General features: G+C 39.1%; 1 protein-coding gene across 6 annotated transcripts in view; it reads right to left on the bottom strand.

Annotated features, from left to right (window-relative positions):
* Positions 1 to 1,592: 1,592 nt before the first annotated feature.
* The window catches only part of CTNNA2 (catenin alpha 2), a 1,142,650-nt gene continuing 1,128,037 nt past the window's right edge, over positions 1,593 to 16,205 (bottom strand). For 5 of the 6 annotated variants that reach the window (XM_023552816.2, XM_010593677.2, XM_003413708.3 and 2 more), the window contains one exon: positions 1,593 to 1,935. In XM_023552816.2, coding sequence (XP_023408584.1) covers positions 1,648 to 1,935 — 288 coding nt within the window. In that variant the 3' untranslated portion in view covers positions 1,593 to 1,647. The remainder of the gene's footprint in view (positions 1,936 to 16,205) is intronic. The other variant, XM_023552817.2, reaches the window with a different exon arrangement.

Raw genomic sequence — 16,205 nt, 5'->3', positions numbered from 1 at the left:
TTTCATCACCCAATGGTGGTGACCAGCAGTTTGAGCAGAACCAGTTCTAAATAAGTTTTTGGAATATGTTTTCTGTCCATCCACAACTCCCCTGCCTCATCTCTTTGGGACGTGCACCTAAGCTAATATAAGTGTAGGTGTTTGTGACTTCCAATACACTATAACATTGCTGAGTAACAGAGATTTTACTAGAAATCTTCTGGAGACACACCATGTTTGGTTAATTTTAGGAACTGCTCTAGTGGTAGGAGTTTGTGGCAGTCAGGTGAATATTTTGGGGGCATTTTCCCACTCCTGAAACCATAGCAGACAGACTTCAGCCCATTCCTCCTTAATAATGGGATCAGGGGCCCTGTTTTTCCAGTATAGGTAAAAATAGCACTTTGAAAAATATAAATATTTTGAAATTAATGGACCTTTCTAAAGCAATATTTTTTGGATTTAGCCTTTCTCTGAAAATACATTTCTTAAGTTCATCCCAGTGCCGAGCATGGCCCAATAAAGTCTAATATGTGACTTTCTCATTTCAGATTCAGCTTGAAAATGAGTGAAAACAAGTGGAAAAGCAAAACACAAATTATAACAAAAATGAATCTTGACTGTAAAGACAACCTAGAGGATTCTTTGGATATCGTTTATTTTATCCCCAATTTCTAAAGCCAACCAAACAAAAAAAATTTTTTTAATCAGTTTTCAGGAAGATTCTCTAATCTTTTATTAAGTATGCATTTTGACAAAGAAACCATTCTTCAGAGGTTAAGATTAAATGCCTTTATTTCGAGTTAGTGGATACAATGGTATATTAGATACCAGCACTCCAAGCTACACCTAGTATTTGCCTCTAAACCTTCACACGTTATCAGTTTCCACTGTTCTACTATTCCACCACTGGGCTTCCTACTTCTAACAAAATCATAGTTCAAATTAAAAAATATAAAACAGAAGCATACTGTGCTTCCAGTGCTGCAGGAAGTATTTTAATTGTTGAAAATAAGTATTTATTTTTTCAGAAAACGGGAAAAAAACAGATGCCATGAACACTAGCAATGGCACTGCTGGAAGAGAAAGAACAGAATGCAGATGAAAAGCGGTATTTTAGGCTGGACTTGTTCATTTCTCCTCGGTTAAAAATCCATACAATACCATGGATATGACTTCAAAGTTAAGTTGTTCAATTTGTGGGCCACACACTTAAGCGTACCAGCTAGTACATTTTTGCACTGAAACAGAAGCATGACAAGCTTTATGATCTACCATTACACTTCCAGATTTTTCACGTAGTTATATACCTGCCAACCTAATGATTCTTGCATGCATTAGAGTTTGCTTTTGTAGAGTTAAGTTTATTTTCCCCTATCCCTCCCACTCCCATAAACATTGTGATGCGAACTCTTTGCCCAATTTTATGAGAATGTTGCAAAGGACAGCTCTGTGCCACCTCAGGACAGAAACCCCCTGGCGCCTCCTGGGCTATAGATGGATCAGTGGTATTGATCACATCTCATTTTACATGCAAACAGACACTGCTCCCTTTATTTCCCCATGCCAGAGGCACACGAGTCGGCAGGTACGTATACAAAAATGGAATTAAAAAGAAAATGAAAGGAAAAAAAGAAAGAAAATGCTTTCTTCTTAAAGCCTATCGTCCTAGAAGGAATCCATTGCTTTGAATTCACTTAAAGCCTGTACAGGCGAAATGTGTTTCTTCTGAGAACCCCGTCTAACTCGCGTCTGGAATTCTTCAGGTTTTTCTCTCTTCACGAGGGGCTTCTTCTCTGGAGCCTTCATCTTCCAAGACACAACAGGTGAGTTGACAGCTGCTGTCCCATAGACCTTCTGGTATTTGGTCGAAGCCACATAGGATGCTTTCACTGTGAGGACGACGGCGTTCATCAGGTTTTTAGCTGCCTGGATGAGTGATGTGGCACTGTCCAGCTAGAGGGGGAGGAGAAGAATGAGATAAACCTGGGTTAGTGCAGGTCCAACACTCACAAAATGGTGGTGTAATTTCACAGTTAAACAGTGTTTTGCTTGTACAAGTATATAGTATTGCCAAAAAGAAGCAAACTATCACATGGTAAGGCAAACAGGCCACAAAGCAGTCACCTGTCTCTCTTATCCCTAATACCAAAGTAAAATAAAAACTAGATAAGGAAATGATGTTCTACAATGCATAGTTTTCTAAAATCCCAATGCTCCTAGAGACAAAGCCCTCTATTTAGCATGTGGAAATTCCAAAGTTTTCCCAAGTGGAACATCTCAAAGTATTACACTAGGCTCATTCATAATGGTGACAATTACTCAATTTTTTAAAAAGCATTTAGCAAGCTCTGAAAAATAAAAAGTTATAAGGGGTTACAACTCAATTTTATGGCCCTGCCAGTGGAAGTAGCTGTCTATAGACTCTCCAGCCTGAGTTTAGGATTGGTGAGCATGCAGGCAGCTAAGCAGAGGAAGAAACCCATGGGTGATGTGACTTCTTTTTAGGTGTTTAAAGAGTTTGGAGCATACATTTAGTCTTCCCACATCTGGAATATACCTCCTATAAGAAAATATAAGTAATTGTGTCAGGATCTGGAAGGTCAGTGAACATTCAGTGAGGCCCCCATATCTATGCAACTAATAAACTATTTACTGCTTACTATGTGCCAAGAACTACTCTAAGAACTTTGTGTTTTCCCATTTAATCCTTATAACAACCCTATGAAGTGGGTGTCATTGTCATCGCCATTGTATATGGAGACAGCGGGTACCTGCAGATGTCCAGTACTGAGCACAGGTTTACACGGCTTAATTGATGAAGTATTAAAGACTGGACTACTGCACCATACTGCCACCCTGTTAGGTAGGATAGCTTTTAAAAAATGCTATGAAAAGTCACAGCGTAGGACAGAGTAGGCTTAGAGGACCATCTATCACCAAGCTGTCAAGCCAGAGAGTTTTTAGGTTACGTCTTTTTTTGCTTTTAAGCAGTTACACCATGTAGTGCATGCCATACACTAGAGCTTGACTTCCTAAACCATAAATGCTGGGAAGATAAAATCTGCATTTCCCAGATGCCTTTTCAGCCAGGGTTTTACCTGTGACCTGGTGAAATGAAAGGATGAATAGCTGAACTGTATATCTGACTTCAGCCCAAGGGATGTTTGAGCATAGATTGACCTTCAGTCAAACTTCCTACAATATTAACTAAGGAAATGGGTCGACTGGGGTTAAATGAGGGAGCCAGGAATGTTCTGAAGTATGCCATTCCTAGTTTTTGAGATTGTTGTATAACCTGTAATTTACGGACTGTGGTGCTAGGTGATTTGCAAAGTGTTTAAGCTGAGGGACTTTAAATCCTGTGCCTTCCCTATGTGATGTAACTTGAATCTGCTTTAGCTTCTTGTCATTTCTTGTGACAAAACATAATCCACTGGAGACATCAGAAGTTGCATCTAAGGCCTCTGTGATACTGTAGCTCTGGGTACTCTTCTGTTCTGTATCCTTTCTTAAAGTTAAACAATAGTGCTGGGTTTGAAACAACTGCTTTGACAATCGAATGAGCTCAAACCTTCCACTACTGAAAAAATCAGGCTCTGCGGAAGACAAGAGGAGATACTTTCTATGTGTGAGTTCTTTGAGTTTTAACCATCAAACATAAATAAATAAATAAATAAAAGGTCACTAAATTTTTTTTTTTATTACATTGACCCAAAAATCATATGGAAAAGCAAAGAGATTTGTTGATTAGAGCCACAATTCAATGGATATATATTGCCTCTTTGGGGAATTCATTTAAGAAAATGCATAGTCACCCACTTATTTACTATTTTTATTTCACTGCACAAGGCACACACATACCAGAATAATTGTTTAACCCTTCGTATTTACAGTCTAAATTTCTGAAGATAGCTAAAGAAAAGCAAATTCTAGATTACGCATGTTAATAGGAGAGCAGCCAAGCGTGGATTAGGAAGGTGAGTCTCAGACTGCACTTTCTGAACCAGCAGCATCAGCATCACCTGAGAACCTATTGGAAATGCAGATTCTCAGGCCCGACCTCAAAGCTACTGAATCAGAAACTGTAACCTGTTTTAACATGCCATCCAGGAGATGCTGGTGCACGCTAAAATTTGAGAACCACTGGATTAATGAAACCCGTAGACCATCTGAAGGCTTATTTCATCCAATGATTTCAAGTCTGTCACTATAAACAACTCTGATGATATCGTTGCCAGCTATCAGACTTAACTTCATTTTTTCATCTTTCCCATCATACCCCCAGGCATAAATGTAAATAATGAAGGACAGAAAAAAATATTTGGACAATTAGAAGCACATCAGTCATTGTTTCTTCAGAAGCTACAATACCCTACCTCTTGGCCAATCAACAGTTCCCTCTAAGTCTGTCAGGTTTCAAAAATGAGAAATATTCATTTATGAAGTTAGTTAATTCTATTGTGTGCTTTAAGCAAAGAAAGGGTAAAAATGATATTATAACAGGGATAGTTCTGCTGATTTGCTTCAGGGCAATAGGATTAGTAGAAGTAAAATAAGACAAACTACGTCTATTGCATTATTAAATGGTTCCCATAGAATGAGTCTTGGGAGAATTGAGTGGATCTGAAGAGAAGGATTACAAGTAATTTGGAGATTTTTACCACAGATTCCATTTTCAGATAGATGGTCTCTAATTCTGCAGCAAAAATATGATAGCCTGTCTCTTCTTCAGAACCCCTTTGCTCTTCCAGCCTAATGCAGGAATCCTGTGAATAAACCTAATACATTGGTTGAGTGTGAGACAGCTCTGAAATATACAGCCAGTAATTTCATTCAAGCCATCTTCTAGGGCAGAAACTGAACATGTGACAAGGTACAGGGAGGAGGTGAGGGGTCCAGCCAGCTAAACCTAAACACACTCATGGACAATAAGCCTCTTTAAACTTACAAGGAATATCAAAATCCAGAGCTTTACAGTTGTAAGACATGCTAATAGATATTTCAGAGACAGGCCTATAAATTTATTAGTTTTATATATCTAATTTATACAGTTTGTGGAGTTGTTAAGGCAGGCAATTATTTCGATATCTCCCACAATCTTACCTAGACAATACATTTTATCTACAGTAGTTGGTTTGATCTTCTATTGATACGAGTAACTAAAATGCAAAAGACGCTGAAGAAATAATTACTAGGAATGGATTTGACCCAGATATTTCCTAGGGTGTGGGCATGTATTTATCCCCATATACCAGAAGTCACTGAAATATATAACTAATAGTATACTAGAATATATTGAAAGTTTAGAAACTGGATAGACTACAGTCAATGAACTTCCTCCAATACTCATGATCTGAATACAGGGCTTCATACAACTAAGTCAAGTTAAAACCTCCAGATTTGTCCTGAAGATAATTGGCACTTAGCGAAGAAAATCAGCTACAGTAAAAATTAATGGGCATTATCGATGATTTCAAACATTTTTTAGAAAATACTTATGACATTATTATATCCCCCTTTCCAAGTTAATAAAAATGCTTTTGCCAACACAGACTCTCTTTCGGAGTTTAACGACTCCTTTCATTTAATCTTGATGTAAAGTTATGAATACAAAATTTGAGATTTAATTCAGTTACAGCCCCAGAGGATAAATTCTGCCTTTTCCCTTATACCTACATCTGTGTTTAGGCCATTATCGGCACAATCAGAATTCTTTGTATTTAAAAATGGGTTTCCTTTATAAAAGTTCAAAATGGCACCAAGGTCAGGCTTCTAATTGACAAGTTTTGTTGTTGTTGCTGTTAAAAATTCACCTCCCAAAGTAAGGAATTAAAAATAATAAAACTGCATAGCAACAAGATATTTTATACAAGGTTTAGGGAAAATTATTTAACATAACAAGATGCTATTTTGTGATTTATACTGTAACTATGGCATCAACTCGACAGCACTGGGAGAGAGAGAGAGAATGGCATTTTTCAGCAAAAGGTGTACAAATTCAGTTCTAATATTAACAACCAACATTAATTAAGCACTTACTAGGTGCAGGCAAGGAGTCCTGCTGGCACAGTGGTTAAGCGCTTAGCTGTTAACAGAAAGGTAGGTGATTTGAAATTCCCGGGGGGATTATCCAATAGGCAAGGGAAGCATGGTGCTTACCGCAGCACTTTCCCACACAGTCAAAGCTTCATTTCAGGCCAGGGACAGATTACCCGGTGAGTTTATTGGGTAATCCGCCCTTGTTTGAATCCACCAGCCACTCCAAGGAAGAAAGATGTGGCAGTTTGTTTCTGTAAAGATTACAGACTTGGAAGCCCTATGGGGCAGTTCTACCCTGTCCTGTAAGAATGTTATCAGTGGGAATGGGCTTGACAGGTACAGGAAGGTGCCTGGCATCGTTCTTTGTTTTTTTTAATTAAGTTATGTGATTTCATTTTCAAAAATACTTGAAGTAGGAAATGTTATTATCCCCATTTTGCAGGTGAGGAAACTGAAACCTAGAGAGATAATCTAACTTGCCCCTGTGGTAACTGGTAAAATAGGAATTAGGAATACTACCATGTCTCTCCAAAGCCCATCGACTGAACCACTATACTCCACTCCTTCTCTAAAGCATGGTTTAACATCTGGGGTCTTGTTTTCACTTATTACCTATCATTACAAAGGAACTCATCTCTTTTAACCCTGTGTGGGCTGGGAGCCAGTCCTGTAAACCTGCATTATTCTGTTACTATCATGACTAAGTCTGGTGAGAGCCTCCATTACTGCACTCTGTGATTTATAGTCTCATCTTCAGAATATGAATTCCCTCTGACTAAGGGGTCACAGCTTCAGGTGTGCTCATGCCCAGTGCTTGGCCCTTCCATATCCTGCCCTGGCCTGTAGGTTGTCACTCTGGCTCAGATTCACCATCATGGCACCGATGGACATGGTGGACATGATATAGAAACTCACTTTAACAGACGAAGTGTGAGGTTGTTGGGTCATATGATCCCTGGCTGATTTCTCTTGCCCTTGTGCTCAGTTTCTCTAAAGCATATTCACTAGACAGCATTAACGACTGACTCTATCCTTAGGCTGGGCTCAGCTTCTCTAATTAGTGATTTAAGTCTTTATCTGGGTTGATCTCACTATCTTTCCAATGACCTCAAAAGTGAGACACATCTCAGCCATCCTTCAAGCCTGCCTGCATTACACTGGCCTTTTCAGCAGAAAAAAAGACACCTAACTCTTTCTCTTTCATAGCTTGTCTAGGCCTGTTAGACTTCCTACGAAGTTTCTGGATCTAATCTAAGACAAACTGACACACTGCTATTGCCGTTAGTTGCTGTCAAGCTGATTCTGACTCACGGCAACTCCACATGTGCAGAGTAGAACTGCTCCAGATTACCAGCACTGTCTCCTGAGGAGCCTCTGGATGAGTTCAAACTGCCAACCTTTCAGTTAGTAGTCAAGCGCTTGACAGTTTGCACCACACAGTGACTCCTAATTTGCAGCTATTTTAAAAATAAGTGCCTACATTTAGCAGATGTGTCCCTGTGTCAGTCTTTGGCCTAAAAGTTTGATTTTAATTTTTCTCATTCAATCCTCATAACCCCCTCTAAGGTGGGTAATACTGTTATGCCCAATTGGGACTTAAAAGGGTCATACAGCTTTGCCCAATATCATACTGCTGGTAAGTGGTGAAGCCAAGATTTAAACCCAGGCAGTCTGGCTTCAGAGCCCAGGCTTAACCATTGCTCCATACTGCTCCCCAATGCTTTGAATGATAGACAAATGAACCTTCAGTCCAAAGACACTATCAGGCTCTGTTAGACTAATCCTCCCTACCTCATCTCTTCGCTGTTTGCTGTCACTAACCTCAGAATTAGGCTGCTCCTAATTCTGTCATTACTTTATTAAAATGTCAAAGCACTATTTAAGGAAAGCAACAGATGTTTTCTCACATCGCATTCTATTACAGTCCATTGGACAGCAGACAGTAATGGGAGAGCTGTGTTATGGCCGTTTCCAGGGGGCAGTTTCTGGCTTTTTTTTTTTTTCCTGCCTCCTTCTCCTCTCTTTTTTTCTTGACCCCACTCAACTAATGATAGACAGTCAGATTTCTCTTTCTCTATCCCATCCTCATTTTGTGTTTGAATGGAGGGAAATATTAGAAGGATTTCCTGAACCGTGATTTATCCATTAATCTCTACGCTGCCTAGTTCTTACAACATAAAAGCTGAAAAATGTCATGAAAAATGGTTTGAGATGACTCTGACAACTTATAGGATCACCTCAAGATTTCTGAAACCTCATGTCCTTAGTTGCATACTATTTCATTAACGCAGTTGTTCAGTTTCAGTAGAAACAGAATTTGACACACATGTGACGGGATGACTCCATCTCACCCTTTTACATGAAATTGCAACTACCTCTTTGCAATGCTGAATTTTCTCACTTACCTGTCCCTCAGTCTATTCCCTCATTCCTCCACCTATGCTTTTATCTACCCATGTATTTATTCAGACACCTGTTGATTATACTTATTTTACCAGTCAATGTGCTTAAGTGTTGGTTATACAAATATAAAAAGAACGAGTTGGCGAACTACAAGAGTGCATCATACAAGGAGAAAAGCAGACACACAAACTAAAAGGTTTAATGTTCTATGGTAAATGCATTTGTAGGGCATAAGATGCTAAAGGTGCACAGAGAAGAAGGGTCAACTCGATTCAGGGAATAGGGCAGGGAAAAAAGCTTGATGGTGGACATGATATTTAAACTCACTTTAAGAGATGAAGTTTAAGGTAGCTGGTGACTAGGTAGTTAGGAGTGATGGAGAAAGACAACTCTGAAACTCCTAGCTAGAACAACTAGGTGGACATTGGTGTTCTTAACCCAGATTGTATAAACAAGAGGGAAGTTGTAGCGTGACAATCCTGGATTTGAGTTGTCTGTGTTATATCAAGGAACCGTTGAAACTACAAACGTGAAACTCCCAGAGGTGCAGATAAATAACCACATGTTTTCTTATACTGGCCTTCCAATTGTTTTATAATCAGTGTTCTCCATATTATACATATTTAATTTATGTAAATTTCTGTCTGATTTCATCTCCCCTTTAGTGGTTAAGGGCTATGACTTCTAACCAAACGGTTGGCAATTCAATTCCACCAGGTGCTCCCTGGAAACCCTATGGGGCAGTTCTACTTTGCCCTAAAGGGTCGCTATGAGTCTGAATCGACTTGATCTTGATGGCAACAGGTTTATTTTATTTACTTATTTTTGGGGTTTTACACTTCTTACTTAGGGTGTTTATAGACAGAGATAATAGAATGTGGAATGAAACATTAAATCTATATTCTTTCCCCGGTCAAAAAGTACAATACATTTACTAAAATTTTTCTCATCTTAAGACTTTCAAGATCAAGATCAAAATCAATATCTATTTAATAATCTAAGACATAACATCATCAAGAAATATCTTAACAGAATAAAAAGTAGCCTTGGCTGCCTAGGGAAGAGTTAAGTAGTTAACAACGCTTCACCCTTCATAACAACAGTAATCTTTCTGAGGCCAACCAGCAATAAAACAAACGTAGTTTAGACTTAATACCTTGCTTTTAAAAAATACATAGAATTATTAAAAGTGCAAAATAATATGAAAAGGGGGAGATCATTGGAACAAGTGCATATGACTATACTAAATGTTTTAGGCTGTTAATTTGTGACAGCCAGGCACACAACTAGAGAAGAAATAGCATTTCACTGTGCTTTCTGCACTAATCCATTTAAAACACTCATGAAGAGGTGGATCCATTTCCAGGTTGTATGCCTGTTAAAAAAAATGCTGACCATCTATTACCAAAAAGTAATGAACCATTAATGGCAATTTCTGGAAATCCAAAGTCCGAAGTAATTGATTCCTAGGACTTAAAATAACGTAAATGTCATGGGACTACTATCTAAACCAAATAGAATAAAAGAAACCAAATGGCAAGGTGATTCTGAAATACAAAAAAATTGAGGAGTTTGCCTTGATTATGTCAAGAGGCTTTGAACGTATGTCAAGAGCCAGAACGTAGTTCCATTTAGATAGAGGCTACTTTATTTTAATTAACTGAAAGCAGAGCTAATAGCGCTAATGATTTTGAGAATACTAAAATGGTTCCTAAAATATGGGTAAAGTCCATTTTAGCTACTTGCAAGATCTTTAAATGGGAATAATTTCCGTTTTAACATATAAGAACAAGCAGTGTTTTAACGGAAGTGGAGCCATAGTACACATATGCAGATCTTGGATAGCGTTTTGGGAGAAGAAGTTGTGATGGCAGAATTGACAATAAATCGAAGGCAAACAACTTGAGAAAACTGGAAACCTTCCCCTGGAGCTGGTCATTTATTTAAACAGTTATCTCCCTAAAAAAAAGAGTCACAAATTGCTTGCAGGGGAAAAGAAAAAAAAAAAAATGCCACAAGTCAGCTTTGCTGTTAATGAATGAGAGGTTAGAAACTCAGAGCACTGGAGCCTGTTATCCGCCAGAAGAACATTTCATGTTTAAAAAATCCATGAGGCTTTGAACAGACATTTTATCTCCTTAGAAACTGTGATACATTTGAAATACCTTCAAATATCTGTCTACTTTTTTCCAGAGTCTATATCAATAATGCTTTTAAAAAAAAAACAAAGCAAAAAACTCTAGCAAGTCCAGGGTAATAAATAGCTCAAGCAAACAAAGACACGGTAAAAACGCTCAGCCTAATGGGCATCTTTCCCCACTTAAGTCATCTCAGGATGTTTACAGGCTTACCAGAAAGACAATTCTTTTATGGCAAGCCCTCATTTCAGTGTTCGAGTCTGCTCACTCTTCCTCATCAAACAACAATACTGTGAAGTAAGTTGGCAAAGCTTGGTTCTCTTCCAGTTAAGACGGTGACAGTAGTAGGATGATCAGGCAGTAATTTTGCATTCACCCTTCGAGTGTCCATGGCAGGCATTATTAATCAATCATGACACATTCTTCCCTCAGAATCTGCTCAGTGGCATGGGAAAAGAAACTTTCTTACCTCCCTCCTCCACCTGGATTCAGTTTATAGCACAGACGCATCACTGATTGCACTTCTACTATTTAACTTGTCTCATTCTTTTTATCTTTGTTACCACCAGTTGGACAACTGACAAATATTTTTACTTAAATAATGCTGCACTTACTCTTTTGTTCCCACAGATAATATTTGGGAACAAATTATGTACTTCTTTGTACTGATACTATATTATGCAATCCCTGAGTGGTGCGGTTAACACACCGAACTCCTAACCCAAAGGCTGGGGGTTTGAGTTCACCCAGAGGCAACTGAGAAGAAAGTCCTGGAATCTAATCCTGAAAAATCAGCCATTGAAAACCCTACGGAGCACAGTCCTACCGTGACACACAGGGCAGAATTGCCTGAGCAGCAACTGGTTTTTAAATAACGAAATAATTAAGCAGGCAACATAAAGATTAACAGAAATACAAAGCATTCATGGGATAATTTTAAATCAGGTGATCACAATTACCTGCATATATTAACAAGTGTGGTGTCTGGGGTGGAAATGACCAATATAGATAAACCGTGTTTACTGTTTGAAAAGAAAAAAAGAGCCAGCGTTAAATGTGTTAATATTAGAATGTGTGCCAATCTCAGATAACTAGTAGCTAAAACAGTGTGGGATAACTCCTGAAGAGTTGCTTAACCCTAGGGGTAGACCTCTTTGATTACAGGGTTTTGAAAACCAAATGCTTTACAACTTTAAGTAGCAGATCAGGAAGGCAAAAAGTCTGGTATTTTTACTGCAGGGCTTCTTTGAATGACGCCAGGAAGACAGCTGGTGCTGTACCAATGCTGAAGGCCAGTTGTTAGGGAATCTATATGGAATGGCCCAAGATTAAGTTGGCAAAGACTTTAGCACAGAAAGAACTGAAATCTCAGTCAAGCTAAGAAAAAAAAAATCTCCACCACTTTGCAGAGATATTTACCAATTGGCTCTCAGGTAACTGTCTCCACTGGACATATTTGTGTGTTCATTTTTAATTCATTTAGGTAGGTAGTAGCGCTTCATAGCTGGCCAGTCCACTGATTAACTGTCTTCATTAGCATTTTTTCAATTATAAGTAAGTAAACCTTGGGGACTCCCACGAAGGCTTAATTACAGTCAACAAATTTTCTAAATATGGCTTAGAGCCATTTTTCTCACCATTAAATGTAGTACAGCTTTTGCTCAACCCAAAACAAGCCATTCTTGCTAACCTTGGAATCTCAAAGAGCATTGGGAGTATTGAGTTGTGCTGGCCCTTGAAAAATAATAAACAGGCATTGTCTTAGTTATCTAGTGCTGCTATAACAGAAATACCCCAAGCGGATGGCTTTAACAAAGGGAAATTTATTTTCTCCCAGTCTAGTATTTTTTTTTTTTTTTTTTTAGTAGGCTAGAAGTCCAAATTCAGGGCTTCAGCTCCAGGGGAAGGTTTCTCTCTCTCTGTTGGCTCTGAAGGAAAGTTCTTCTCATCAATCTTCCCCTGGGCTAGGAGCTTCTCCGTGCAGCAGCCACAGGTCCAAAGGACGCGCTCTGCTCCCGGTGCTTCTTTCTTTGTGGTATGAGGTCCCCAGTGCTCTGCTTGCTTCACTTTCCTTTTTTATCTCTTAATATTGGATCAGGAATGTGACCTGGGTAAGGGTGTTACAGCCCATCCTAATCCTCTTTAACATAAAATTACAATCACAAAATGGAGGACAACCACATAATACTGAAAATCATGGCCCAACCAAATTGAGACACACATTTTTGTGGGGACATAATTCAACCTATGACAGGCATCTTTGTTCATCTAGGGCAATCCTCACCTCTTTTTTCTACTCTTCTTCCTTTTCTGCTTCATTGTAGCACCCTTCCATTTTCTGTCCTTCAGGATCTCCTAACCCAGAGGACTTTTCTAGGTTCTTTGTTTTCATGTAACAGTAGAACCACAAGGAAAGAAATTCAACAAGGAAAGAAGTGTCAGTGAATTTTCAGGGACCCATTCATGTTGTGGAGATATTCCCTGGCAGGTAGACAGCCCTTATATCACTTGTATACACCATGCATAAACTACTGATCTTCCTTTGCAAAGGCCACCACTCATCATGAGCATCAGCATGTCTTCACCATCTAAGGTGTCTTAGGCTGGGTTCTCTAGAGAAGCAAAACCAGTGAATTATATACATATATATATATATGTATATGAGAGAGAGAGAGATTTATCTCAAGGAAATGGCTCACACAGTTGTAGAGGCTGACAAGTCCTAAGTCTGTGGGTCAGGCGTCAGTCTGCAGGCTTCTTTTGACTTGCAGAGCTGCAGAGGCTGAAGAACCCAAGATTGGAAGGTCAGACAGCAGGCCACTGGCTCATAGGCTGTGGAGGCTGATGAATTCCAAGATTAGCAGGTAAAATGGCAGGCCGCTTGCTCACAGGCTGCACAGGTCAACCAATGCCAGGATTGGCAGAATGATGATGAAGAATAATCCACGGTCTTCAGAATGTACCCACTTTCAGGCACCGTCCTCCACCAACCAGCACCCAATACTGTGGTGCTTGACTCTTCTTGTGGTCAACTCTTCCTTCAGTGATTTCACATTGTGTTCTGGAGCCTAGGAGCTATCTCATAAGATGTTAAATAGCCTTCAATATTTATCACCAGACACCATGTTCATACAAAGTTAGGCACTTCTGGTGGTATAGAGTCCATTAGTGGCTCTTTGATTCATTTTATGAAGACTCATTTCTCTTGGGTTCTTGGAAAATGGCTCTTCTCATGTTTTTCTTCTGGTCATGATCATACTGCTTAGGTAGGGAGAATGGTGAACATAGAGGCAATGAACGTGTTAATCCTCTGCTAGTTGGCCTTCCTAAAGGAAGGGAAGAAAAGAACCCCAGCCCCTTGAAGTGTTGTTACAAGGCATAAACTTTATGTGATGGTTACGGTTGTGTGTCATCTTGGCTAGGCCATGATTCTCAATTGTTTGGCAGTTATTATGAAGTTTGGCAGTTACATAATGATGTAATCTGGCAGTTATGTAATAACATATAATGATGTAGTCATCTTTCATTTTGTGATCTGATATAATCGCTTCCATGATGTGATCTGATGTGATCAGTCAATCAGTTGTAAGGAGACTTTTCTCAAGGTGTGGCCTGCACCCAATATATATGGACATTCTGGCAAAGCTCACTGGGTTTTGCTGTGGATCCTGCAATTGGCCCATCATCATTTGACCTCTGGTTCTTAGGACTTAAGCCAGAGGCCTGCCATATGGCCTGCTAATCTTGGAATTCATCAGCCTTTGCAGTCTGTGAGCTAGTGACCTGCAATCTTACCACTTCTCTTCCCATCCAACCACTAGGCAGTGTGTCATAATATGTCATTATTCACATGTCACATAAAGTAAACTCTCATTCATACCACACTCTTCTCTTCACCAGACATTTGGGAAGAGCTGGTTGAGACCTCTGTTGCTGCCTTGGTCCTAGACAAAGACAGTGAAGAAGAGTAGACAAGACCCTTTCTCAACGAGTGATTGCTGCCTCTCCTTGGGGCCCATGTCCCTCTTCCTTCATGTGGCCACTTCTTCCCTACCCTTTTCTTCCAGGTACTGTATTTTCTCTCTTCTCTGGTAAAACATTCTTACTCTTCATGCTTTTTCTCCTGCCCTTCCTGTTGTCCCCCTCTCCCCCATCCTTTCCCTTCTTTCAGTTATGGAAAGTCTGCACTCTTTAATCTGGATTCAAACCCTGATTCTACTGAGCACTAGCTATGGGACCTTGAAAGAACTACTAAATCTGGCTTTGTCTCAAATTCTTAATCTTTAAAGTGGAAATAAAAATAGCACTTTCTAGGATGGTTAACTGTCAAATGAGATAATGTTTTTAAAGCTGAGTGCCTGGTACATGGTAAGCCTTCAAAAAATCTTAACTTTTATTATTACTTACTGTAATCCATCTTTCCTTAAACCACCATTTGTGTCCAAAAGGAAAAAAATAACTAACAAAAAAACTCACTGCCTGTGAGTTGATTCTGAGTTGTAGTGACCGTATAGGACAGTGTAGAACTGCCCTACAGGATTTCCAAGGAGTGGATGGTGGATTCGAACTGCCAACCTTTTAGTTAACAGCCGAACACTTAACTACTACACTACCAGGGCTCTAAGTCCAAAAGAGGTCTTTTAAAAATTGTTTTTCTCTCTTTCCAGCTCCTCTTTCTCCTTACTTCCCTTTCAGTAACCACCCCCGACCCCAACATAATATTTTGAACTCTCCTTAACCCTCTTTTTACTGAAGTTACTACCACTGTGGATTGCTTTCAACTGGATATTAGTGTCTTAATGCTTTAGGAATAAAAACATGGGAAAATTCAAGGAATGAGTGAAAAAGCACCAAAAATATCTGTATCTTTCCTAGAATTACTAAATTCTTTAGAGGGAGGAAAGGAGAGATCAAGATTTAGTGCAGAAAAACATGATGGTTTTATGCAAAAGTGAGATACTAAAAAAGTCTAGGAAAGTTTAGGGCTTGATGGGGGTTGGAGGAGACTGGCAGTAGAAAGTCAAAATGGCTCTACTAGGAAATGGTGGAATGACAATCTAGCCTGGGAAGGTGACTTTTAAAGGTCCAATTTGGTAGGGACCAAAAGAAAAAGTCCATATAAAATATTCATCCAACCAATGTAGGGCTTAAACTTTCAAAAACTCAGGTTATTGGTTTTGGTTAAGATATTACTTCTAGATATTTGTTGATATAAAGCACATGGTGTTACCTGGAAGTTAAAACACCTCAAATTATTTAATTCATAGCTTATATTTTTGTCAGACCCCAGTTGAGAACTCTAGATATCTAAAAAATGTAGCACCTTCTGGTCTAGAAGGGCCCACCCAACACTGAAGACCAACTACCCATCTCCTTGCTTTCTCTCCACCAAAATGCAAACACTTGGGTTCCCTAGACTTGTTTTCTAAAGCATTAAATTCATTTTACTATAAAGTGGATTATATATACATAATCTTTAATCTTTAGCTCATTCTTGAACCATTAGACCTACCACCAGCCATCTCCAGTTCAGACTGGCCTATCTCATCACCTAAGTTCACCACTAGACTCCCTGTGTTGAATACACATATTCTTTAAGAGTACTTGAAAGTATCATCTAACCACTTTCTCAGAACATAAGAA

This window comes from Loxodonta africana, chromosome 15, assembly GCF_030014295.1.
Source record: "Loxodonta africana isolate mLoxAfr1 chromosome 15, mLoxAfr1.hap2, whole genome shotgun sequence".
Taxonomy (NCBI): Eukaryota; Metazoa; Chordata; class Mammalia; order Proboscidea; family Elephantidae; genus Loxodonta; species Loxodonta africana.
Note: the sequence above shows the minus strand (reverse complement) of the source record. Positions and strands in the feature narration are given on the sequence as shown.